Source organism: Artemia sp. Qi Xiang Cuo, chromosome 14 (assembly GCF_049724085.1).
Source record: "Artemia sp. Qi Xiang Cuo chromosome 14, ASM4972408v1, whole genome shotgun sequence".
NCBI lineage: Eukaryota > Metazoa > Arthropoda > Branchiopoda > Anostraca > Artemiidae > Artemia > Artemia sp. Qi Xiang Cuo.
Genome location: NC_142807.1, coordinates 61,007,193 through 61,035,144, shown reverse-complemented (window position 1 = coordinate 61,035,144; position 27,952 = coordinate 61,007,193). Strand labels below are relative to the sequence as shown.

Sequence of the window (27,952 nt, the reverse complement as noted above, 5' to 3'; positions counted from 1 at the left end):
TGTATCTGTATAAAACTTATTAGTGTTACTAATAACACTTAATGATTTGTATATAAAACTTGTTCGGTTCTTAAAAATTAATTTTGCTTGGGGAACACAGCAAAGGTAGCTAACCCAAATGATCTAGAAAATCAGTAAGCTATGTGCTAGAAAAGACTAAAGAACTATAATTATTTTAAGAAAACAATTAGTCTTCTATAAAATAAAATACTTAACAAAATAGAATTAACTTCTAAAATAATTGATATCTTCTATAGAAATAATTGATTCGGCGTAGGATAGATTCAAGCATGTTTACTGTCTTTCTCCTTGAGATAAAAACATGGTTCTTTATCCCAATGCTGAGGTAAAAGTTTTACAAATTTTCAAAAGTTTTTAGAAATTTCAAAAACAAAATTCTGCTGCCGTTTTTAAATAAATGGTGGACCCCCAGGAAAAATAGATGTAAAATGTAAATTTCGATATTTTATTGGGAATCCGGCGTATTTCTCCACGGAAAATCCCCCTTCTCCACAATCCCCACTGGAAGATGCTTAAGTCAATAAAGAATTCGTACTAAGTCAAATGAAAAAACTACAAAAAAGAAGGGATCCTGGAATATTCTACCTATAGTCCAAAATACATCTAGAATATATGGTGTAGAATCAAAGATCTAAGGACCAACCTGGACCAATTGTAAACAAAATTACAAACAAAGAAATTTTGATAACAATTAATACATGAAAAGAATTGGCTTTTTTATGTCTGAAAATGGGGAAAGCATCCCCAAAAATGTAAGCGATCTTAATATATGCAATCAGTTTTAGCATACTATAGAATCCTACTGAGGAGGCTTCAAGCTCTTATCCACTAAATGTTTAATTTTGTATTTTTTTTTTCTCTTTCACAGAAGAAAGGTTAGAGATGCGTGTAAATTTTATTTTATTTTGTCCATGGGTGATCGTATCCGATGGCCCTAGAAGCTCAGAAAAGTGCTCATTCGAACGAAAATTAAAAGTCCTAGAGCCCTCTTAAATCACCAAAAAGACTGTGCAACAGGAAAGTGACGTTTCCTGCCATTTTGTGACACCAAACTACAAATTTGACACACAGTTGCTATCGATTGAAAATTCTGAGGTATATATAAAACATTTATTCATTTACGCTGATAAAAAAAGAAGAAAGAATTACGTTGATTAATCATTTTTTCCTTACAAAAGCAATGGAATTTTAGCAGTGGCGGTTCTGGCCTCTCTTGAGCCTGGGTCAAAATCTTGATTAGCACCCCATCCCCTCTGTCTCCCACAGAATATTCAGGCCAAATTTAAAAAAAATCATTTATTTAACAATTTTTAAAAAAAACATTAAAAAACAATTTATTTCAGTTGATTAACTAATTAATAAATTATTTTTCAATTAATTTTTAATATATTATTTAAATTACTTTATTAGCATTAATTTTTATTTTTATTTATTTTATTAGTAACTCAATAATTTATTAATTATTTTCATTTATTAACTGCGTCCTCTACTTTACTTTAATAAAAATGAAATTTCAAAAATTGCAAAATGATTATAACCATTACATTATTTATTTGAAAATTTGCACCCCCAAAATTTCTGCACCCAGGGCAAGCCCCCCCCCCCCCTAAAACCTCCTCTGAATCCAAGATTACCATCCTGGCTTCTTCTAGATAAAATTCTTGCTATACTTAGGGCTTTTATAGCTTACAACTTGTGACTAGCCACTGAAATGGACCAAAAGCTGCCAATAGCTGCCAAAAAACCCATAACTCTAGTACAATCCATGTTTTTCATAACTTACCGCTCGTGCTTGGTCACTGAAATGAATTCTAAGCTGTCCCATAGCTCTAATAATAGCCATTAAGCTCTGTATTGTGTTACTGAAAACAACAGGTCTGTATTGAAGACATTCCTCTTTTGTATAACCAGTTTCATGTATTATCTTCATTTGCTTCACAATCGTAGATTTACCTGATTCTCCTGCACCTATAATTAATGCAGGTGGTTGGTTAAAATATAATATAAAGGGGGGGATTTAAAATGCCCCCCTCCCCCAAGTACAAACATGCAATCCCCAGTGATCAAAGCTTAAGATTATTCCTCAGCTAGAATAATTTAGCTTTTAATTCTCTCTATGAACACCCACACACGCATATATATATATATATATATATATATATATATATATATATATATATATATATATATATATATATATATATATATATATATATATATATATATATATATATATATATATATATATATAAACTTTGGAGTGGACTCAATGGATTGGTAATGAGAAGTCCTAGTGCCGTTTTTAAGAGGCAAAGTGATCGGAGATCGGAATTAAAACAAAAATATTACTGCTTCGCGGTTTATGTAACATATTTTATTAAAACTGTTTAAAACAAATTGACTTAGGGTATTTCTCTATATTTGTAAAATTCTGAAAAACTTAACGCTTTACTGGAAACCCAAAAACCGACGCAATAGAACTAGAAAAGAAACAGAAAAATCCTTTGGAATAGAAACAGAAGGCCACAGAAGATGGCCTTCACAAAATAAGAAAGGGAGCCATGGATAAATAATATGAAATTATTTAAAGAATTTAAAATGTGTATTCAATATAATTTACAAAAATTCGTATTTTTATTATTTTTTACTTCTTTGACTAACATTTTAAGAAAAGTGAAATAGATATGAATCGGCCTTTGAAATAAAATAAACACTCTAAATAATTGCTCATTCCAAGACAGGAGCTTGTGTTACCAAGAACACAAGGCAGATCCATTACCATGCGTTAGGTAACCTAGCTTAAAAGTTTTTTATCCATTCCTGCATTTAAATCATCTTAATCTAAATAAAGTTTAAAAGGACTATTGGGTAAGTATATGTTCAGCGGAATGACAACTCCCGTTTTCCTGTCTCTCTGTCTGTGCAGTCTAGGTGTTTGTATGTATATATCTAGAGAATGAAGTAGTGTGCAGGGTGTGTAGGACCTTTGTATAGCGTTATATACTGACGGTGCTGACGTAATTATAATCATAATATAGATGTTGATTTTTAAGTCATTTGGGGTTATAAAATACAGTTATGACGTCATTCATCATCTTGTATACGAAAATGCAGTTTTTCGTAAAAATATATTTTATTTTAAATATTGCTTTTTTATTAATTAAAAAGCACGGAGATGTAATAGTTTCCTTTGAAACGACCCTTTCTATAGCTCCCTATAACTTTCCAGTGTCCAGCTATTTGCAAAGAAAAAAATTCAAAAAAAATAAAGAAATACTGACGTCACCATAACTAATATCATCATATATTTTTTATTTTTAACGTCATTGGTAACCAACAATTATGACGGCATTATGATGTTCCAGGGCTCTGCTGGCAGCAGAAAAAAAGAACATATAAGTTCTTCCAATGCAAAGAAAGTGATCGTCGTTGTTGTTCAAGCCAAGGAATTTTACTTGATGTTCAAGCAAGGGACTGCAAGCTTCTTGTACAGGAATTTCGGCCAAGACCATTCTAATAGTTTACAGCCTGAATTTTAGGGGTTTCGTGTTTTTTTGTTTTTTTTTTGTTACTATGGGCCGTGGTTCATGCTTTACTAGGTTGCAGCGACTGCTGCAACCATGTAATTTATCATAGTGCAATAATAATGACACCTTTCTCATCTGAGGGAGGATTCGAGTTCAAGTAATTCTTTGGCAACAAAAGTACCCTCTAATTCTACTTGGACTATAGCTATCTTTTTTATTCAGAACATCCTAGTTTAACTTTAACTCATTCAAGGCAGCCTAGTGTAATTTGAAAAAATGTATGTTAGTTCCAATATATTACTTTAATTGCAGAGATCACACACAGCAAAAAGCCTCTGGCTTTTTCTTAGCTGGATCCGGGTTGCAGCGATAGCTAGCAACCTAGTAAGAGACGATCACGTCCAATGTTAAGAAATATAAAAACCCATAACTCCTAAAAAAAAAGATCAAAACAAAAAGTACACCATTAGAACCGCCTTGTCCGAAACCCCTGTATAGTAAACTTTCTGTTATTTGGCTTGAACAGCAGGGGGAATATATTGGCTTGAAAATCAAGAAAAGTGGCGGCTTCTACAACATTCGGCCTAATCGGCATATTTTTTTCTTCTTTTTTTTCTTCTCCACAGATAGCTTGGCACTGGAACATCGTAGAGAGTTGTTCAATGGCTCATTTTAAAGGAAATTAATTGGGTTAAAAATCTTTTGTAACTAAAAACAAAAAAAAATTTAAACAAGAAAAACGGGTTTTAATTTTCTATAAAGCAGTGAAATACAAAACAATTAATTATGCACAAAAGCTCCGAATATTTCGGCCCCACATCCGGGAGCCTTTCTCAACGGAAAAAAATAAAAAAAATAAATAAAATAAAAAAACTTAACTTACATCACAATAAAACATACTAAACACATAAAGGTAAAGAAAAAAAGAAAAAATATAAATAAATAAGAAAAAACAAAACTCACATATTAAATAAACACTTCCATGCACTAAATGTCTATAATGATTCAACTCGCCTCCTCCCAGTATATAAATGGAATCTATCAAAAATGAAGAATATATTTTAAATATTTCTTCATTTTTGATAGATTTCCATTTATATACTGGGAGGAGGCGAGTTGAATCATTATAGACATTCAGTGCATGGAAGTGTTTATTTAATATATTTCCATTTATATGCTGGGAGGAGGCGAGTTGAATCATTATAGACATTCAGTGCATGGAAGTGTTTATTTAATATGTGAGTTTTGTTTTTTCTTATTTATTTATATTTTTTCTTTTTTTCTTTCTCTTTATGAGTTTAGTATTTTTTATTGTGATGTAAGTTAAGTTTTTTTATTTTATTTATTTATTTTATTTTATTTTTTTAATTTTAGAAAGGCTCCCGGATGTGGGGCCGAAATATTCGGAGCTTTTGTGCATAATTAATTGTTTTGTATTTCACTGCTTTATAGAAAATTAAAACCCGTTTTTCTTGTTTAAAATTGTTTTTGTTTTTAATGGAAAAGCAGTGTGGTCTAAGAAATTATTTTGTAACTAAAATAAATTATTTCTAAAAGAGAATAAATTTTCCACTAAAAACTGCATTTTGATGTTTTTTCATACTGCAGTCTTTTCAATATAGTAAAGAACAAATCCCAGCTGCGACTTTTGTTATCACTTAATTACATTGTAACACCATTTATGGTTGTAACTTACTACTATGACGTCATTCAACATCTTGTATACGACTTTTTTTTTGTCAAAGAACTGATTTTGTTTTAAATATTGTGTTTTGAGTCAGTGTGGTAATTGTAGAGGCATTAGCCTGGTTTCTCTTGGAAGCAAATTACTTAGAATGATGATACTTTTTAGACTTAGAGATGCTGTAGACAAAGTTTTACGAGATGAACATTGTGGTTTCAGGAAGATAGAAAATAGATCAACCAAATATAAACTATTGGATCAATAATTGAAAAGAGCTAGAGTCATGAAACGCCTAAGTCTGCAGTTTTATATATTATGAGCAAGTGTTTGATTGTGTTGATATAAGAACTTCAGCAAAGGTCTTATCCTTGTATGGTATGCCAGATAAATAAATTAAAGTTATTAGTGTTATGTACGAGAGTAACATTGTTATGGGTAAGGTGGGAAATGAGGTTATTACCTGGTTCTGTATTAAATCAGAAGTTAAGCAGGGTTGTGTTCTATCCCATTTATATGGATCATTCTGATGGAATTTGTCCTAAGGAGCACAGTAAAGGTAATAGAGAACACGGAATCAAATGGAAAAGTAAAACTTTTCTAAAACTAGATTATTATGATGATTCAAGCATCCTAGATGAAAATGTTAGCAAAATGAATGAACTTTTGGATGTTTTGCATGTTCAAGGTCCAAGATTAGGTTTGAAAACTAATGTCAAGAAGACTAAGTCACAAAGACTAGGAATAAGTGACGGTGAAGAGGTGATGCTGGGTAACGAGAAAAATTTATCAAGTGTGCAGCTTCATTTGTCTAGGCAGTAATATTAGTAAAAACGGTGGGTGCAGTGAAAAGATTAAAAGTAGAATAGCCAAAGCCCAGGGTGTTTTTCTTTACTTTTGAAAAACGTTTGGAAGAATAGGAAGATAAGTCTGCAAACCAAGACTAGAATACTGGAAGCTATATTGATGACACTGGTCAAGTATGGTTGCGAAGCGTGTTTGCTAAAAAAAAAAAAACAGAATAAGAGTTGCTAGATATTTTCCAGAGAAATAGCCTGCGGATTTTTTTTTATCCCATATAGCAAACTTAATAAAAATGTGGTTCAATCCCACTTTCTAGGTCTACAATGAGAGAAACGTTGAGATTTCTAGGACATGTTCTGCGGATGAAGGATGGCAGATTGTCCTTGTAAGTCAACTGTCCAGGGCCAAACAAAAAACGGGTTGTCCCCAAATGGGGTGGGGGGATGTTGTAGGGAATGAATTAAGGGAAATAGAAACTTCGTGGGAGGGTTTAAAAATGGAGGCTGTGAATAAATTGGGGTGGAGGAGGAGCGTGTGTAACTGTGTTAGCCTCAAGAAGCTTGGTGATGCAGGGAGTTGTTAGTAGTAGTAGTAGTTTTCAGTTTTGTTTTGTTATCTACAAAAGTAGTGCCCTGCTAGCAGAAAAGGAAAAAAAAGAAAAAAAAGGAGACATCAGTGCTACCTATGCAAAAAAGTTATGTTCCTCATTGTTCAACCCAGGGGATCATAGGTATCCAATAGAGGGTGTTCAACCATGTAAATTCCGATGGTGTACTTTTTGTTTCGATCTGATGGCGGTTTTTGGGGTTTCAGGCTGTTTTTTGGAAATTCCCTCAAATTTGCTTTCAAAATGAAGGTTTACTATAAAGACTATTTTAGATAATGGTTACCAATCCTGAATCAGTCATAAGTAGCAATTGTTACCACTTGCCTTTTTAATGCGTTTTTTAATTCGGCTGCTATGGGCCGTAATTTGCCTTTACTATGTTGCAACTACTGCTGCAACCATGATAGAACCCAATTTAAAATTTTCAAAACAAGCAAGGCCAAAAAAAAATACCCTCCCAAACGCAGGTTTATTGTGGGATGTATCAAAGAATTATTTCCCGACTGAATCCTAAGTTGCCTAAAGTGTACTGATGGGACAAAATTCCACAACTCCTGCACCAGCCTGAATGAGTCTCAGCAAAACATACAATTTTTTCCTCCTACATGTCATTGCAGCTTTGCATAAACAATCCAAAATTTTCACATCTTTGAGATAATTAATTTAAAAACTTTTTCCACAAAATAAGTTTTTCAAAGAAAAGTTAAGAACTCCATTAAACCAAAAATGAGCAAAAATAAAATAAAATAATCTACCAGGCGTGAAACTACCACAAACCAGCATCGATAAATAAATGAAACCCAAAACGAACAGAAATTACAATAAATAACCGAGTCAAACTCAAAACGAGCAGAAATTAACATGAGTAGGGCGCAAAACCTCCTATGCCTTCCCAAGGCTAGAACAAAATTTGCACTTTACTGAAAAAAAACAAATGAATGTGCATTGTCAGTTTAATGTACATATACTGATATTTAGTAATCAAAATGTTAAAATTATTTGATTTATTAAAGATATAAAAGTAAAAACATTTATATTTTTTTCAGTAAAGTGCAAATTTTGTTCTGGCCTTGGGAAGGCAAAGGGGTTTTGCGCCCAACTTATGTTAATTTCTGCTTGTTTTCAGTTTGACTCGGTTATTTACTGCAATTTCTGTTCGTTTTGAGTTTCATTTATTTATTGATGCTGATTTGTAGTAGTTTCACGCTTCGTAGATTATTTGGTTGTACTTTTCCTTATTTTTTGTGTAATGGTGTTCTTTACTCTTCTTGAAAAACTGATTTTGCGTAAAACAAATTTTTAATTAAATTTTGTTCGTTTTATATTGACATTGTCTTTTCAGGGAAAAAGAAAATAATACTTTAAATCTTTTCATTTTTTAAGACTTTATAGTTTGGCCTGCTATTTGTATGCCGGAGTATAATTTTAACCAATTTTTAACAACATACACCCTGTTAAAAATCTGGACACAAATAGTACTGTTTAATTTAGTTTTTTTTTACCTCCTCTAGTTGACCTGAAATGGAAAACTTGATCCCATTCACAAAATAATCTTTACTTTCTTTGATAGCTTGGATACACTTACGCTATTTTGATTTGGTTAAATTTTAAGAGCAGAATTGGTAGGTTGGGGGGGGGTGGGGGGGAGTGGAAGGGAGATTAGTTGCCCTCAAATCACTTTCGACTATTAAAAAGGGCATCAGCCCTTTCTATTTTCAATCGAAGGAGCCCCTTTCGAAGTTCCCACGACAACTCCTTTGATACGAAGTGCACTGGTCTAAACAACAACAACAACAAAAAATAATATATTGTACCCACATCGATCTCTACTATACAAATTTCAAGCCTTTCAATAATTTTCGACTATAAAAAAGGGCACTAGGCCTTTCGATTTCCAATCGAATGAGCCCTTTTGGAAACGGCAAAGCTTTCTATAAACACCTTATATGCCCCAGGGCATACATTACAACCCTTACTCTAAGGTATGTTAGGGTGGTTGTCATCCTCTAAGACCGAATTTCCAGAACTTTCAACTACGTTAAACAACATGGCTATCTCAAAATTTTGATTGGATGTGTTTGGAGAAATGGTGGGCGGAAGAGGGGAGTTAGTCGCCTTCCAATAACTTTCGACCATTAAAAAGGGCACAAGCCACTCCAATTTCCAATTGAATGAGCTACTTTCGAAGTTTCTAAGACAACTTCTTCGATACGAAGTGCCCTGCTCTAAAGGAAAAAATTAATAAATAATACATTGTGCCAACATCGTTCTTATATTACCCCAGGGCATAACTTAAAACCCTTGCCCTGAGGGTTGTGGGGGAATGTCCTCCTCTTTACTTAGTCCCCGTTTCTTGTCTAATTCTCGAGTGTCCCCGTTCTTTACTTAGGTAGCGCAATCGTGCTGCCTATGATTTATACGACAACTTTCTGTATAAACCTTAAATGCCCCTAGGGCATAACTTACAACCCTTGCACTGAGGGCTCTGAGGGGGTTATCATCCTAAAAGACCTAATTTCCAAAACTTTGAATTACGTTGAACAAAATTGATATCTCAAAATTTTGATTGGATGTGTTTTTAAAAATGATGGGCGTGAGAGGGACGTTAGTCGCTATCCAATCACTTTCAACTATTAAAAAAGGCACTAGCCCTTTCAATTTCAAATTGAATGAGCCCTTTTGAAGTTTCTACAACAACGCTTTCAATAAATACTTTATATGCCCACAGGGCATAACTTACAACCCTTGCCCTGAGGGCTGAGGGGGGAGGGGTTGTCATCCTTAAAGACCTAATTTCCAAAACTTACAACCACGTTGAATAAAATGGCTATCCAAAAAGTTTGATTGGATGTGTTTGGGGAAAAGGTGGTCGTGAGTGGGGGGTTAGTTGCCCTCAAATCACTTTCGACTATTAAAAAGGGTACTATCCCTTTGAATTTCCAATTGAACGAGCCCTTTTTCAAGTTTCTACAACAAAGATTTCATTAAAAACCTAATATGCCCCTAGGGAATAACTTATAATCCTTGCCCTGAGGGTTGTCAGGGAGTGTCTTCCTCAAAAATATATTTTCTATCTTGAAATCAACTACGCTGAACAAAATGGCTATCTCAAAATTTTTATTGGATGTGTTTGGGGAAATGATGGGCGTGGGGGGGGGGGGGCTAGTTGCCTTCCAATCACTCTCGACTATTAAAAAGGACACTAGCCCTTTGAATTTCTAATCGAATGAGCTTTTTTTTGAAGTTTCTACGACAACACCCTCTTTAAAAACCTTATATGCCCCCCAGGGCATAACTTACAACCTTTACCCTGAGGGCTGTGGGGGAGTGCCCTCCTCAAAAAAATATATTCTATCTGGAAATCAACTACGCTGAACAAAATGGCTATCTCAAAGTTTTGATTGGATGTGTTGGGGGAAATGATGGGCGTGCGGGGGGGGGGGGGCTAGTTGCCGTCCAATCACTTTTGACTATTAAAAAGGGAACAAGCCCTTTCAACTCCCAATCAAATGAGCCTGTTTTGAAGTTTCGACGACAACGCGTTCTATAAAAACCTTATATGCCCCCAGGGCATAACTTACAACCCTTGCCCTGAGGGGTGTGGGGGAGTGTCCTTCTCAAAAACATATTTTCTATCTGGAAATCAACTACGCTGAACAAAATGGATATCTCAAAGTTTTGATTGGATGTGTTTAGGGGAATGATGGGCGTGGGGGGGGGGGAGGCTAGTTGCCCTCCAATCACTTTTGACTATTAAAAAGGGTACTAATATATTGAAAATAAGCAAAGTTCAAATGGATACACCTAAAAATCTTTCCCTTTACTCACCCTCCCCCACTTAGAAATTTTAAAAATATCATATATACAGATTTCAGTTTTAGACACAACAATATAATAAGTAAACACAAAAGTGTATTTCTCTTTAGCAATGCTTTTGAATCATTTATAAATCTTACCCAAAAGAAGGATCTTACCCAGAAGAAGAAGCTTCACTTCTTTTGCAGCTTTCTCGGCATCAGCTCGTATATTCTTGTCAATATCTTTACTTCGCTTGGCTGCCTCCTTGTCAGCTAAAGAACTAACTGCACAACCCATCTTGTGTCTTCAAACCTAAAACGAAGACAATTTATTATTTTTAAACAATAAATGCGCAAAATAAACTGAAAATAACTTGACAAAACCTGCAAGGCTCCATGGCCCAACAACCAGGGAGAAGAGTGAAAAAAATGCTATTATAGTATATCAATAAAATAAAATATAAACATTTTAACAAAATTATAATATAAAAATAATAAACTAACTTTATAAACAATAAATTAAATAAAAGTTTAAGAAAAGAAACAAGAAACAAGGTGATAAAAAAAAGTTATTGCCTTTCATTAAACAAGTTCCAAAACCAAACTGCAGTGACAAGCAATACAGAATAAAATCCCCTTACTATACACTCCGACCTGCCCCCCCCCCCAAAAAAAAAAAACAAGGAATAAACCATTGGGCTGAAAAATTTTGCTGTTTTTGAAATAGATAGCAAACGAATTGCGTTTTTTTAGTTAGCTCTGGTACAGTATTAAATTTAAGAAAAAAACGAGTTTTTTTTCTACTGAAAGTAAGGAACAACATTAAAACTCAAACGAACTGAAATTATTCCGTATATGAAGGGGTTGCCCCTCTCCTCAATAGACTTCTCTTTACGCTAAAGTTTATAGCATTTAAAAAAAAGCTTCCTACTCTAATCAAAATGCCCCTGTGTTTCAGGAGCAGTTCTTAAAAAATTGGGACAAACAGTCAAACTTTAGCAAAAAGAGCAAGGTATTGGCGAGGGGCAACCACTTCATGTGCAGAATACATTTTTGTTCGATTTGAGTTTTAATGTTGATCCTTAATTTCAGTTGAAAAAACTTTTCTTTTTTTTAATTCAGCTTCTGATTGTCTTTCAAATAATGCTCACCCTCCTTTTTGTAATCTGGCTCACCCTCCATAAAAATCCCCTCACCTCATGGCAAACTTCTCCATACAAATTTCCTCCCGCTTAAAATACACCCCCTCATAAAATTCCCCCCAGTAATTCTATCCCCACTGAAATCCCCCCCCCCCCCTGTGAAACTTCTTGTGGATGACTCAGCCAGAAAATATATTCTAAGCATACTTTCATTTGAAAAAAGACTTTAATTTCTAATTGTTTTCCCGATCGCTCTGGAAATTCCCCTTCTATTCCCCTGGAACATCTCCACATGCAAAATTGAGTTAGCAAAGAGAAATTAAGAGAAATAAAAAGAATTTCGATTCACAGTTCTGTCAAATCCCCTGGTGTGAAATTTCCCTCTCCCCCCCCCTGAAAAATTCTCTCAATAGAAACCTACCCTAAGCAAAAAAACACCCCCCTGCAAAAACAAAAGTCCGTATAATTCACAATAACAAATACTATACATAAACAATTGGCAAATTTCATAGCTTACAGGCCTCTTCCCATGGGCTATGGGGGATCATGTTACCCCTAAAGGCATAGTTATTGGATCTTTCAACTATGCTGAACAAAACGATAATCTCAAAAATTTTTATCGGACAATTTTGGGGGAAAAGGTGGGTTGGAGGGGGGCAAGGTGCCCTCCAATCTTTTTGGTCACTTAAAAATGGCACTAGAACTTTTAATTTCCAATTAAATACAATCTCCCTCAATCTTCTGGGATCATTATTCCGATACGATTTCTCCTGGTAAAAAAAAAACAAAAAAAAAAAAAAAAAAAACAAACCAATATACACACAGCCATGATCTTTAGTCTGGCAAAACATAGAAAATTTCCGATTTTTGTATACAGGAGCTTGAAACTTCTACAGTAGGGTTCTCTGATATGCTGAATATGATGGAGTGATTTCCCTTAATATCTCTTGACTTTCTAGAAGATCCCCACACCTTTTATTTCAAAATCAGGTAAATTTTCTCAGACACGTAACTTTTGATAGGACACCAAACTTGATGAATTTTATATATTTGGAATAAACATAAAAAGCGGATTCTTTTGATGTATCTATTGATATCAAAACTTTTTTTTTTAGAGTTTTGGTCACTATTGAGCCAAGTTGCTACAGTTTGTTACCATGAACTGTTTCATAGTTAGTATTTATTTCATTCTACTTACTTTTTAACCTATTAATAGTAAAAATATAAATAGTACAGCAAAACAAATAGAGAGAATAAAAAAGAAAACACTAATAACAAATAACATATCCTTTCAAGATAGTATATATAGTGGCAGCTTATTATGGTATTGCATACTTTACTAAAAACGCTACTGATCCCAAATTTTGATATTCTATTCCTATTATAGTATGAAGGACGAAAAGAAAGAATGTAATACCAGAAACAGGATCCCTAATCCATGAATATGCAGGGGAGGGATTTTGTTGTTTTTTCAATATTTTTCAGCAAAAATACTAAAAAAAAGGTATTTCTCAATAGATATATAAAAAGGGTATTTCTCAAAATATAGAGGGGGATCTAGTAAGCAACTGTCCCCCTCCAATCGGCGCTCCTGACCATAAATACTATATACACAAAGAAGAAACATATTTTTTTTAATAAAGGATAGCACCCAGAACAGTAAAGATCAATACAAAAGTGTCAATACTTTGAAGTATCCTATTTTTGACTAAACGATGCCATGATTGGGCCATTGTTTGTCCTTTTAATAATTTGTAACTTGTTTGTTTTGATACATTTTGTGCAAGTTCACGAATTTGTCTTGTGCTAACCATATTTTAATTATTACAGCATTTTTTTATTTTATTTTTTACTAAAAGACACCATGGGTCATGCCTATGAAAGTGTATCTTGTTTTCAATAGATGATTTGATTGTCCAGCTAGACTATAAGAGTCAATGATAAAAAGCTGATATTTACTTAGGATTGATTTAACACATGGAAAGGCTCACCAAATTGGGCATAACTAAATTACAGGGTAGCCTAACATTTCCTACATTCTCTCTTCTGATATAGACACTAATACAAAATTTTATCAACAAAATAAAAAATTAAGAAATAAACAAATTACATTAAGAAAAGACCTATTTACAATGATTCCATGGTAGGTTCCAGTTCACTTTAAGTTTTGTACACTTCCAATTAATAGCAGAGAAGAATATAATAGGATATACCCTCTTTTGACCTAAAAACTATGATATCACATTTTAATAAAAATAAAGCAACTTTTTTAGAAGTCACTATTCTGAAGTTTTACCCAAAACCAAGTCAAGGCTCAAAAATCCATTGGCTCCATGCCATGGGCATAAATTAAAAATAATCCCAGGGGATGAGCTCGTGTTTTGAATATCAGCCTAAAATGACGCACAGACTTGCTGGTAAAAATCTAACAATGGAGATAATTCAACAAAACTCAAAGGTAAGAAACACGGCTAAACGCTGAATAGTCCTACAAAATCACCTGGACAATGACAATAGGATTGCAAATTCTTCATTCAGTAAAATATTCAAAGCCCAGCATTATCTGATGTGAACTCCCTTAATTTCCCTTAAAATATAAATAAATAAATAAGAAATATTGCATTAAACTACATGATTTTTCCTATCTAGCAATGGCATGCTTTCTTCTCTTTTGTAGTGGTAATATTGTGATGTCATCTTTATGAATTGCCTGTATGAATGTTGTCACTAGATCAATAAGATACTTAGTTAAAAAAAATTGCTATCACAAGCCCCAATTGCCAAATTTGAATTTCAGGGTCAATAAATAAAAAAGGAAAACTATTAGAGATTAAAGAAAAAAACTTAAAAATGGCCAAAGGCTACACAAAATAAAATAAAGAAAAAAACTTAAAAATGGCCAAAGGCTACAAAAAATAAAATTATCAGAGGGAATAAAGGTACTTGTCAATCAAACAAAGCACACTCAAGAATGACACTCAGGTTAGAACTCAGGTTAGGTGATGGGTGATAAAATGCATCATATATATTTACACATTGGGGGGGGGGGGGGGGTAGGTTAGGGGCATTGTCAAAATCTTTACAAGCACCTCCACCTACCCCCTAATGCGTAAATATATTACCCAAACTGTATTATTATATAAACTAAAGGTTATATTTCATTAGGATTAACCTAATTTTACTTCTTGGGTGTGTTTTGCTTAATTAACAAGTATCAGAGTAAATGATTCATTAATCACTGTTTAAAATTTCCATTTCATAAGTTTCATCAAAAAAATATAAAGAAAGGCAGGTAGAAAAACAATCCGAAGAAAAGCTTTTTTTTAAACAGAAGTTAGAGTAATTTGTGTAATAATATTTAATTTAAGCAATAAATTAAAGATTATGTAATAAAATGTAATAAAATAGTAATTTAAGTAATAATATCAAAACTACGCTTAGAGATTTCAAAGGGTGGAGGATAAAATAAGTCTAACATCATTTTATAGGTTGAAGTAGAGGGTTTATTCAATATATACTTGTATTTTTGGCTCCATTTGAAAATTTGGCTAAATACAGACAGTCAGCCAAATTTTGATGGAAAGTCAAAAATACATTTTTGCAGGTATTTCATGAAATAACAAATTTCAGGTATGATTTCCCTACCCTATAGAGGGATATCCCATTAAAAAAGCTATAAAACCCTAACAATAGCAAAAAAATAGCTTGCATTGCAATTTTAGGTAAAAAGTTAGATATGATGTTTCAACAGAAGCCCTGACCACCATTATTCTTCAGCTCCAGATTCGGTAAAATATACATTCATTCCCAAAAATATAGGTCCTAGCCAGTTAACTGCATATTCCAGAGCTTGCCTCATCCTAAGCAACACGTACCTGTACTTTTAAGTACAGGTACTTAAACCTGTACTTAAACCTGTACTTTTGAGGTCAGATTCTGACCTCAAAATGGAATTGCAAGCTTAGACAAGCTGGTATAGCTTTTCAAGGGTTAGGCAAATGTACGTAGGTCCCAAAACCATTCAATCATATCTTAGTTTTACCTTCTCCCAATAAAAACTTCTTTGGAAGCTAATATAAGAAAAAAGTATAGGGCACCTAAGTGACAAATAGTTGTTTTATCAAGTATATATGATACTTTGGTTGAAGTTAAAACATCACTGATGAAAACATTGAATGAAAATTATTAAAGTTCTATCAGGGGATGTGCTTTAACCATTGTGGAATTGTAATAAACAGTTGTTTGGCAGTAAGTACTAGTAGCTGTTCTATATATTACAGCTGCATTAGAATTACATTTACATTCAATACAATCACAAAGCATTCCAGCAAAATCCTTGAAAATTACAGAAAACATCTCATAATACAATTGCAATAATTCTAGATTAAAATTCTGGTTTATGATAAATACCTTTACTACAGACTTTGGAAACATTTTAATTTATGTTGATTTTTTTTTGGGGGGGGGGGCACTACAGTTTATCTGATGCCTGTTTCTCAAGTTTATCTTACAAGAGAGTATCAGAGGCCACGCAACAGCATTGCCTCTAGTAAAGGCCATATGGCTCCAATGTTTTATTATTATTAAATTTTTTTTTCAGAGGCACTTCATATGGAAGGGGTGGTCGTACAAACTTCAAAGGGGGTTCATTCGATTGGAAATCGAGAGTTCTAGTGCCCCTTTCAAGAGTCAAAAGTGATGAGACGGCAACTAGCCCCCCCCCCTCATGACCTTTTCCCCCAAATACATCAGATAACAATTTTGAGGTAGCCATTTTGTTGAAAATAGTTCAAAGATCATATAAAAAAAAATCGAGGGTCGACACAAGCCCCAAGGGCCTGGGGCAGCGTTATGTCCTGGGGGCAAATATGGTTTTTATAGAAGGGATGCTCGTAAAAACTTCTGAAAAGTCTCATTTGACTGGAAGTTAATTCTAGTTCACCTTCTTAGAGTCAAAAGAGTTCGGAGGGCAATTAGCCCCCCCCCCCCCCGCCCTTTTTTCCCAATTGCATTAGATACAAATTTTGAGATAGCCACTTTCTTAAAAATTGTTCAAAGGTCATATAACAAAAACTCCGGTGTCGATAAAACCCCCAGGGCCCAGGGGCAGGCGTTCTAAGCTATGCCCTGGGGGAATATATGGTTCTTATGGAAGGGATGCTTGTATAAACTTCAAAGAGGGCTCATTTGACTGGAAATTGAAAGTTCTAGTTCACTTTGTAAGAGTCAAAAGAGATTGAAGGGAAAATACCACCCCATCTCCCCCATCCTCACCCTTTTTTCCTCAAACCCATCCAATATGAACTTTGAGATAGCTATTTTTTTTTAAATAGTTCAAAGATCATATTATAAAAAAACTCTGGTTTGACACAATCCCCCAGGGCCCGAGGGCAGGCGTTGTAAGTTATACCCTGGGGGAATATATTACCCTTATGGAAGGGATGCACATAAAACTTCAGAGAGGGCTCATTTGATTGAAAGTTAAAAGTTCTAGTTCATCTTTTTAGAGTCAAAAGAGATTGGAGGGAAATTAGCCCCCTCCCCACGCTCCTTTTTCCCCCAAATGCATTCAATAAAATTTTTAGAGAGCCATTTTGTTAAAAATAGTTCAAAAGTCAGATAACAAAAACTTAGGTGTCAACATAACCACACAGGGCCCGGGGGCAGGCGTTTTAAGTTATGCCCTGGGGCATATATGATTCTTATGAAAGGGATACTCGTATAAACTTCAGAGAGGGTTCATTTGATTGGAAATTGAAAGTTCAAGTTCACTTTTTAAGAGTCAAAAGAGATCCAAGAGCAACTAGCCCCCTCCCACAGCTCTTTTTTTCAAACTCATCTTATGAAAATTTTGAGATAGCCATTTTGTTAAAAATAGTTCAAAGGTTGGATAAGTAAAACTCTGGTGTCAATAGAATCCCCCAGGGCCCAGGGGCAGGTGTTCTAAGTTATACCCTGAGGGCATGTATTGTTCTTACGAAAGGTATGCTCGTATATACTTCACAGAAGGCTCATTTGATTGGAAATTGAAAGTTCTAGTTAAATTTTTAAGAGTCAAGAAATGAGTCATGACCCCCCTCCCCCACACCCTTTTTCCCCAAACCCATCTGCTACAAATTTTTAGATAGCTTTTTTTTTTTTTTTAAATAGTCCAAAAATTAGATAACAAAAACTCTTGTGTCAACACAACCTCCCAGGGCCCAAGGGGTAGGCACTATAAGCGTTGTCCTGGGAGCGTATATGGTTCTTATGAAAGGGATGCTTGTATAAACTTCAAAGAGGGCTCATTTGATTGGAAAGTAAAAGATCTAGTTTACTTTTTACGAGTCAAAAGATATCCAAGGGCGCAGGCGCTGTCACGCCCTTTTTTCCAAACCCATCCAACAAAAATTTTGATATCACCATTTTGTTTAAAAATAGTTCAAACGTTGGATAAGAAAAGCTCTGGTGTAAATACAACCCCTCAGCACCCAGGGGCAGGCGTTCTAAGTTATGCCCTGAGGGCATGCATGGTTCTTATGAAAAAGATGTTCGTATAAACTTCATAGAAGGCTCATTTGATTGAAAATTGAAAGTTCTAGTTCACTTTTTAAGAGTCAAGATATCGGAGGGCAACTAGCCCTCCCTCCATGCCCCTTTTCCCCAAACCCGTCCACTACAAATTTTGAGATAGCCATTTTTTGTAAATAGCTCAAAAATTAGATAACAAAAACTCTGGTGTCAACACAACCCCCCAAGACCCAGGGGCAGGCATTGTAAGTAATGCTCTGGGGGCATATATGGTTCTTATGGAAGAGATGCTTGTATAGACTTAGGAGAGGGCTCATTTGATTGGAAGTTGAAAGTTCTTGTTCTCTTTTTAAGAGTCAAAAGAGATCAGAGGGAAACTACCCCCCCCCTCATTGAAAGTTCTAGTTCAGTTTCTAAGAGTCAAAAGAGATCAGGGGTAACCAGCACCCCAACCCTTTTTTCCCAAATGCATCCGACAAAAATTATGAGACATCCATTTTGTTAAAAATACATCAAAGATCATATAACAAAAACTCCAGTGCTGACACAACCCCTAGGGCCCCAAAGCAGAAATGGTAAGTTATGCCCTGGGGCATATATGGTTCTTATGGAAGGGATGCTTGTATAAACTTCAAAGAGGGCTCATTTGCTTGGAAATTAAAATTTCTAGTTCATTTTTTTAGAGTCAACAGAGATTGGAGCGCAAGTTCAGATTTTGAAAGTCAAAAGAGATTGAAGGGCAACTAGCCCCCCCCCCCCAGGCTCCTTTTCCCCTAAATGCATCCAATAAAAATTTTGAGATAGCAATTTTGTTAAAAATAGTTCAAAAGTCAGATAACCTCTCAGGCGTCAACAAAACCCCCAGGGCCCAGAGGCAAGCATTGTAATTTATGCCCTGGGGTAAATATGCTTGATGCTTGTATAAACTTCAGAGAGGGCTCATTTTATTGGAAATTGAAAGTTCAAGCTCACTTTTTCAGAGCCCAAAGAGATCCAAGGGCAACAAGCTCCCCCCCTCCCCAACGCCCCTTTACTCCCAAGTGCATCTGATAAAAATTTTGAAATAGCCATTCTGCTAAAAATAGTTCAATGGTCAGATAACAAAAACTCTGGTATCAACACAGCCCCCCAGGGCCTGGAGACAGGCGTTCCAATTTATTCCCTGGGGGCATATGTGGTTCTTATGGGATCCTTGTAGAACCTCCAGAGAGGGTTCATTTGAATGGAATTTGAAAGTTCTAGTTCAATTTTTAAGTGTCAAAAGTGATCGGAGGGCAAATAGCCTCACCCCACGCCTTTTTCCCCCACCTATACAATACAAATTTTGAGATAGCCATTTTTTTAAAATAGTTCAAAGGTCAAATAACAAAAACTCCAGTGTCAACAAAAAACCCCAGGGCCCGGCAGGCAGGCGTTGTAAGTTATGTCTTGGGGCTGTATATGGTTCTTATGAAAGGGATGCTTGTATAAACTTCAGAGTCAAAAGAAATCAGAGGGCAAAAAGCCCCTCCATGCCTTTTTGTTCCCCAAACCCTATCCAATAAAAATTTTTATGTGACCATTTTGTTAAAAAATAGTTTAAATGTCAGATATTAAAACTCCAGGGTCGACACAACCCCCTAGGGCTCAGGGACAGGCGTTGTAAGTTATGTTCTGTGGGCATATATGGTTCTTATAGAAGGGATGCTTGTATAACTTTAGAAAGGGCTCATTTGATTGGAGGGATCACAGAGATTGGAGGGCAAGTTCAGTTTTTGAGAGTCAAAAGAGATTGAAGGGCAGTAACAAAAACTCTGGTATCAACATAACCCCCAAGGGCCTGGAGACAGGCGTTCCAAGTTATTCCCTGGGGGCATATATGGTTCTTATGGAAGAGATCCTTGTAGAAACTTCAGAGAGGGCTCATTTGAATGGAAGTTGAAAGTTCTAGTTCAATTTTTAAGTGTCAAAAGAGATTGGAGGGCAAATAGCCCCACCCCACACCTTTTTCCCCCACCTATACAATACAAATTTTGAGATAGCCACTTTTTTTAAATTAGTTCAAAGGTCAGATAACAAAAACTCCAGTGTCAACAAAAACCCCCAGGGCTCAGCAGGCAGGCGTTGTAAGTTATGTCCTGGGGCTGTATATGGTTCTTATGAAAGGGATGCTTGTATAAACTTCAGAGAAAGCTCATTTGATTGGTAATTAAAAGTTCTAGTTCACTTTCTCAGAGTCAAAAGAGATCAGAGGCTAAAAAGCCCTTCCACGCCTTTTTGTTCCCCAAGCCCATCCACAATAAAAAATTTTAAGTGAACATTTTGTTAAAAATAGTTTTAACATCATAAATTAAAAACTCCAGGGTCAACACAACCCCCTAGGGCTCAGGGACAGGCGTTGTAAGTTATGTTCTGTGGGCATATATGGTTTTTATAGAAGGGAGGCTTTTATAACTTTAGAGGAGGCTCATTTGATTGAAAATGGAAAGTTCTAGTTCACTTTTAAAGATTCAAAAGAGATCAAAGGGCAATTAGCCCCTCCCCCCACGCCCATCATTTCCCCAAACACATCCGATAAAAAATTTAGATAGCCATTTTGTTCAGCGTAGTTGATTTCAAGATAGGAAATATATTTTTGAGGAGGACACTCCCCCACAACCCTCAGGGCAAGAGTTTTAAGTTGTGCCCTGGGGGCATAGAAGGTTTTTATAGAAGGCATTGTCGTAAAAACTTCAAAAAAGGCTCACTCGATTGGAAATTCAAAAAGCTAATGCCCTATTTTCATGGCCGAAAGTTATTGGAGGGCACCTAGCCCGCTCCCCCCAGCCCATTATTCCCCCACACACAACCAATCAAATTGTGAGATAACGATTCTGCTCAGCATAGTTGATTTCCATATAGAAAATATGTTTATGAGTAGGAAAAACACCCAATGTCCTCAGGGCAAGGATTTTAAGTTATCCCCTGGGGGCATATAAGGTTTTTGTAGAAGGCATTGTCATAGAAACTTCAAAAAAGGCTCATTTGATTGGACATTCAAAGGGCTAGTACCCTTTTTAATAGTCGAAAGTGATTGGAGGGCAACTAGCCCCCCCCCCACGCCCATCATTTCCCCAAACACAACCAATCAAAATTTGAGATATTCATTTTGTTCAGTGTTGTTGATTTTCAGCGAGAAAATATGTTTTTGAGTAGGACACTCCCCTACAGCTCTCAGGGCAAGGGTTTTAAGTTATGTCCTGGGGGCATATAAGGTTTTTATAGAAGACGTTGTTGTAGAAACTTCAAAAAAAGCTCATTCAATTCGAAATTCAAAGGGCTAGTGCCCTTTTTAATAGTCAAAAGTGATTTGAGGGCAACTAACCCCCCTCTCATGCCCACCTTTCCACAAACACATCCAATCAAAATTTTGAGACAGCTATTTTATTAAACGTTGTTTTAAGGTCTGGAAATTAGGTCTTTGAGGATGACAACTCCCCCACAGCCCTTGGGGCAAGGGTTGTAATTTAAGGATTCTCCAAATTATTCATATTATTTTTTATGGAAGGGATACTTGTATAAACTTTAATGAGGGCTCATTTGATTGGAAATTGAAAGTTCTTGTTCACTTTTTAAGAGTCAAAAGAGATTGGAGGGCAACTAGCCCCCCCTCCTCCACGCCCTAAATGCATCAGATAAAAATTTTGTTAAAAATAGTTGAAAGGTTAAGTAACAAAACTCTGGTGTTGACAAAACCCCCCAGGGCCCGGGGGCAGGAAGGTATTCTTGTACAAACTTCAGAGAGGGCTCATTTGATTGGAAATTGGAAGTCCTAGTCCAGCTCTTACAAGTCAAAATCGATTGAAGGGCAAATACCCCCCCCATGCCCTTTTTACCCACCCCTCCCTTTGAAATAATTTGTTTATACCTGAAGACCCAATGAGAGTTAGAATGTTTTGGTATTAACACACACCTATTAGGCATCTGCTCTCCTCCCTAACAAGGAAAGAATTGGAGAGTGTAAAGCAGTGGCGGATCCAGGGGAGGGGCGAGGGGTTGCCCGCCCCCCCTAACGTAGTCTAAAGTAATGTAATTTACTTAATTAACACAAGATTGTGTTAATTAAACATTCTCCTAATGTAAGTTTATTGAATCAACCTATTTTGCCCCCCCCCCTAAAAAATCCTGGATCCACCCCTGGTGTAAGGGCACTATAACTTTTATTGTTTACTTCAATTGACCCCGTTCCAAAGTTTATGCGACCACCTCTTCTACATAAAGTGCCCCTGGAAAAATAAATAAGTATTAATTCATTGAGCCCTTATGCTCTTTACTTAGGTAACGCTATAGCATTGCTTCTGACCTAAAAAGTTGAGTAGAAATTTCAGCTTCCATTTTTATGAATATCCAAAATTATCTGAGGGGAATAAGTTTGGGGGAGCATATTCCACGGCTGGGAAATTTCTGCTAGGTGGAATTTAATATGGGGGAATTATCAGCAGGAAAAGAAAATGTTCTTTGAGGGGGAAGGAATTTCCCAGGGGTGGGTATTCCAAATGTGAATGGAGGGGAGGGGACGTCCCCTCTCAGGGAGGGGATGACTAAACCCATTTGATAACATTCTAAATTTTACATCTGAAAGTTACAGGAATAAAGAATCAACAGAAATGTCAGAGATAGCACTTCAGGTTCCTTTAGACGATTTTGTTCATGTCTTTTGAAAAAAGACATTTTCAAAAGACAGATTAATTTCATTTGTATTACTTTGTCAGTGGCTGCTCAATTATGCATGTGAGGGGGGAGACTTCCCCCCACCACTGCCTCCGCTAAGGTTTCAGTTTTTATCTAAGGTTTCAGATTATAAGCCTTAAAAATTAATGCAATGTGATAAAAGTATAACTCAATATAACATATATAGAATGATATATGCACATAGCATGGAACAATAATCAAAATTGCATATTATGAGTTGAGGCTCACTCAAATGATGGGCCAGGGGGCTCACCATTCCACAATCTATGAAATCAATCCCCCAATAACTGAAAATATAAAGTATTTTTGAGTATTTTAGTGTCTTCCACAACTCAAACGGTCCAACATTCTACAGCCCAATAAGTCTGTCTAATCTCCTAAATCAGGAACAGAGGAGATAAGTGAAGTTCCGCCCCATATTGGATGAGTCTCCAACCTCACCCTTCCCCTCTCCTACTGTCTATGCTAAAGTTTTCTTCCTTCTGCGAACTACACTGCCCTCACCCCAAAGACTTTAATAAGGTAAAGTTTTGTATGGGAAAAACACATAGTAAATCTATTATAATTATCCAATTATAAGGTTAAAATACATACTCTGGGATAGATGCAAAATTGCATTGGCACACAAAATCCTATTAAGGTCAATTCCAAACAGTCGTGATCCCTTTGTGTCAGCAAGAGAAATGGTCAAAACACCCTTATTGGAGCTATTTTTTCAATCCATTCATTATTTCCAATTGCTGTCCACAAGTTATGCAAACTGTCTATTGTTCATATATAAGGTTTTTATCAAAGAGGTAATCATATAGACTTTGCTAAAAGCCTCATTCAATTTAAATTTAAATTTCTAGATCTGTTTTTAAAGTAAAGAATAATTGGACAGTAAGCAACCCCCCCCCCCCCCCATGCAATAAAAACTTGAATCTTTTTGCAATAAAAACTTGAATCTTTTATCAATTAAAAATGAACAAAAATTAATTTAAAAAAAAAACTTTCTGGAAAATAAGTTTTTCAAAGAAAAGTAAAGGCCATTTTACACTTAAGCTCAGGAGATATGAATACCTGTTAAAATTAAAATTCAAAATGACCAGAAATTACTATTAAAGAATAAATGAAACCCAAAACGAACAGAAATTAAATAAACAATCATAGCAAAAAACATAAAACAAGTAATAATATAAATGAATAAATAGATCTTAAAGCAAGTGATGCTTAGATTGAATATGAAAACCAAGCTTAAAACAAAAAAAAATAGTTTGCTATTTAAGTGTAAATGAAACTCAAAACAAACAGAAATTAAATAAACAATCAATGCAAACAAACATACATTATATATTAATGTAAATGAATAAATAAATCTTAAAACAAGTGAAACTTAAATTGAGTATACAAATCAAGTTTGAATCAAATAAAAATAACTACAAACAAGAGTTTGGGTATCACCTCATGCAGTTTAATTTATTAGTTCTTTCCAAGATTGGTCTAGACAAATATAGTTTCACTACAAACAAAATTTGGATACTGCCCCTTTCTTTAACTGCAAAAACCTAAAGCCTTCTGCATCATTGGGGCTTCACTGAAAACAAATTTATTCTTTTCCAGTTCTTACTTTAGCATTGAAAATGAAAATTACAGTGAACAAAAATCTTGAACTGATGGATCTTTCAACTATTAATATCATTTTATATCTAATATTCAATTTTATTTTGTTTATACTTTCCAAGACTGTTCAAGACTCATATAGTCTTCAGTAAGGTGCCAATGAGGCAGTAGATTTTAGGCTTCTGCAGTGAGGCAATACCCAAACTCTTGTTTGTAGTTATTTTTATTTGATTCAAACTTGATTTGCATATTCAATTTAAGTTTCACTCGTTTTAAGATTTATTTATTCATTTACATTAATATATATTGTATGTTTGTTCACATTGATTATTTATTAAATTCTGTTTGTTTTAAGTTTCATTTATACTTTAATAGCAAACTATTTTTTTTTGTTTTAAGCTTGATTTTCATATTCAATCTAAGCATTACTCGCTTTAAGATCTATTTCTTCATTTGTATTATTACTTGTTGTATGTTTTTTGCTATCATTGTTTATTTAATTTCTGTTTGTTTTGGGTTTCATTTATTCTTTAATAGTAATTTCTTGTCATTTTGAATTTTAAAAGGTATTCATATCTCCTGAGCTTAAGTTTATAATGGCCTTTACTTTTCTTTGAAAAACTTATTTTTAAGGAAGTTTTTTTTAATTAATTACAATAAATAACTGAGTCAAACTCAAAACAAGCAGAAATTAACATGAGTAGGGCTCAAAACCCTTATGCTTTCCTAAGACTAAAACATATCTTGTACTTCACTGAAAAAAATACAAATGAATGTACCTTGTCAGTTTAACATAGATATACTTATATTTATTATTCAAAATGTTAATATTATTTGATTTATTAAAGTTATAAAAGTAAAAACCTTTATACTTTTTCAGTAAAGTGTAAATTATGTCTGGCCTTGGGAAGCCATAGGGATTTTGAGCCCTAGTCATGTTAATTTCTGCTTGTTTTGGGTTTGACTTGGTTATTTATTGTATTTTCTGTTTGTTTTGGGTGTCATTTATTTATTGATGCAGATTTGTGGTAGTTTCACGCTTGATAGATTATTTTATTTTATTTTTGCTCATTTTTGGTTTAATAGAGTTCTTTACTTTTCTTTGAAAAATCTATTTTGTGGAAAAAGTTTTTTAAATTAATTAAGAACAACAGAGTGGTTGCTATAATATGCCAGTGCTGATATTTTGAAGCACACAACTCCACTTCTTCTCCCTCCATGGAGCACTGACCATTGATAACTTAACAATCTTCATGGCACTAAAGTGTTTTTGAGTTTTATAACTTTGCTTTAACTCAATTTATAAGGTTTTAAATATATTTGTAAATCTGTTCTCTATTAGTATTAACAATTCACTGCAGTACCAAGTTCACTGAGACTAACAAAGCTATGCATGCTCCTAATCTATTTCAAGCCTTGGTAAAGTTCTACAAAATCATATTATTGAGTTAGGACTAAAGTGAATATACCATTCAATGCCTTTTTTTATGCTGATTACGAATATAATAAGCATTTCTATCATAAATAAATTTCAGCCCCCCCCCCCTATATAGGCTATACCTAACCTAACCCTGAATTGACATATATAGGGGGGGGGGGGGGCTGAAATTTATTTCCAATAGAAATGCTTATTATATTTGTAATCAGCATAAAAAAAGGCATCAAATGGTGTATTCACTTTAGTCCTAACTCAATAATATGATTTTGTAGAACTTTACCCAAGCCTCCCTTTTTCACCCACTGAAACCCAAATGTCCCTTAAATATTTCCTTATAACCTTCTACTAATTAAGAGATGGGCTGTTTTTTCTATGACCTGTTTTTTCTATATAGCTGGTGGAAAAGTAAGATCTTTGGCAATCTGTCAGAGATTAGGCTATACACAAAATTTATCTTAGGGTAAGACACCCAGTAGTCGGCCACCTGCCTATTCTCGGATAGAATCTTTTATACTATTTTAATAACTAATTTACAATGAGCTGTTTGTATGTCAGAGTTAAAGCAGAATTGTAACTTGTTAATAAATTCAAAAATAGGAGGAGCTGTACAAGTGAATTAGTAACCTACTTGTTCAGAAATTCTTCAGAAATTTTTGATACAAAAATTAAGTTTCTAGGTTGTATAATACAGTAATTAGAGTAGTTTAAATGTCAAAAAGTTTTAAAAGTGATTAAAGTGTCTGACTACTGGGTGTCTTACCCTAGCCATCTCAACCTTTATCTCATTATAGCCCTAGAAAGAGGATAAAACTATATTTTTGCACCAATACAGTCCTGTAAATACTGTCCTAAAACTACACAATGGTAGGTTATGAAAAAAGACTTGATATGGCCTGCTGAAATCACAGGAATTACATTTTCAAGACCTAAAGCCAATCTAAAAGGAACTGAAAACCCAAAACTGAGGTTAAACAATTTTTTCACAATTAGATAGGTATAACAACCTGTCATATATATATATAGCCTACTGAAATTAGAAAAGGGTAGGCATAGCCTAGTGGGCTAGCTTAGCAATACCTTCCCATGGTAGGCTAGGCCTACTTTTATGGCCCTGGAATCTTTGATTCACCTACCCTGACTATTTGTCAAGATAGCAAGAAACCTCTAAACTAGAAGTTTCCTAGAGTTTGTCCCAAGGTCTTAGGCTAACTAATCCAGGCTAGCCTACTTATGAAAAATAGGCCTAGATTACTTAGTTGAGCATAGGCTGAATCTCTTACTAATTCCAATTCTGTGACTTCTTATTGTATTTTTAGTTAATTATCAAATAAAATAGTGCCTAGGAACAAATTATTTGCTATAGTATGTAAGCTATCTACAGATCTAACCTTAGTTGGCTATAGCCTAGCCTAGATTCATTGATGAAAAGGGCCCTGACAAGATTCTTTGCATCAAGGGTCAACTTAATCCAATTACAAAATTACCTTCGATAAGTTTAAGTACTAAGATCTGCGGTGCAATAATAAATAGTAGAAATATTTAAATCATTTCAAAGTTTTACTTCAAAACCACCGCCTTCAGGCAATTGCTGATGATCATGATGGATGCTGGTTTATAGTCTAGTATTTCACTGGCTTTTAGAGACATCTACTTATATCAAAATTTGCAAGAATTTTGCCAGGACGGAAGTATTTGACAAGAATTATCAGAAGAACTTAAATGACGTGCTTATGACCTGTTGGTTGAACGCGTCAAACCCCAAACAACATAAAGTGCTCTTGACCACCGGTGACAATTATCAATTGTTAACTAGAGTTGTGGGATAAGGTGGATGGAGGCGGAGGCGGATCGAGTTCGTCCGGAATGATGCAGACCTTGTCTGCTGACCACGTGCCTCTGGATATGGGGTCATCCCCTAACTAAACACTCCGATCAGGGTGGCTGCAATCTCATGTGGCGGGTGGAGCCCACCCCGGGAATCTCAGTATCTAGGTTAAACCTAGCTCTAATCAGATTCCAGGCCTAGAGTCGGTTGGGCTAGCGACCATCCACCTGAAAATCAAGTGCTAAGCAAAGTGACTTCATAGCCTCGGATCCGGACCTCCTTTTAAGA

The 27,952-nt window shown here is 35.0% G+C and overlaps 1 protein-coding gene across 1 annotated transcript in view; it reads right to left on the bottom strand.

Annotated features, from left to right (window-relative positions):
- Galphai (G protein alpha i subunit) overlaps positions 1–27,411 on the bottom strand; it is a 69,369-nt gene extending 41,958 nt beyond the window's left edge. Inside the window, exons 1-3 of the mRNA XM_089100383.1 lie at positions 27,324–27,411; positions 10,615–10,750; positions 1,805–1,989 (exon numbers count right to left, since the gene is read on the bottom strand). Coding sequence (XP_088956509.1) covers positions 1,805–1,989; positions 10,615–10,735 — 306 coding nt within the window. The 5' untranslated portion in view covers positions 10,736–10,750; positions 27,324–27,411. The remainder of the gene's footprint in view (positions 1–1,804; positions 1,990–10,614; positions 10,751–27,323) is intronic.
- Positions 27,412–27,952: the final 541 nt, after the last annotated feature.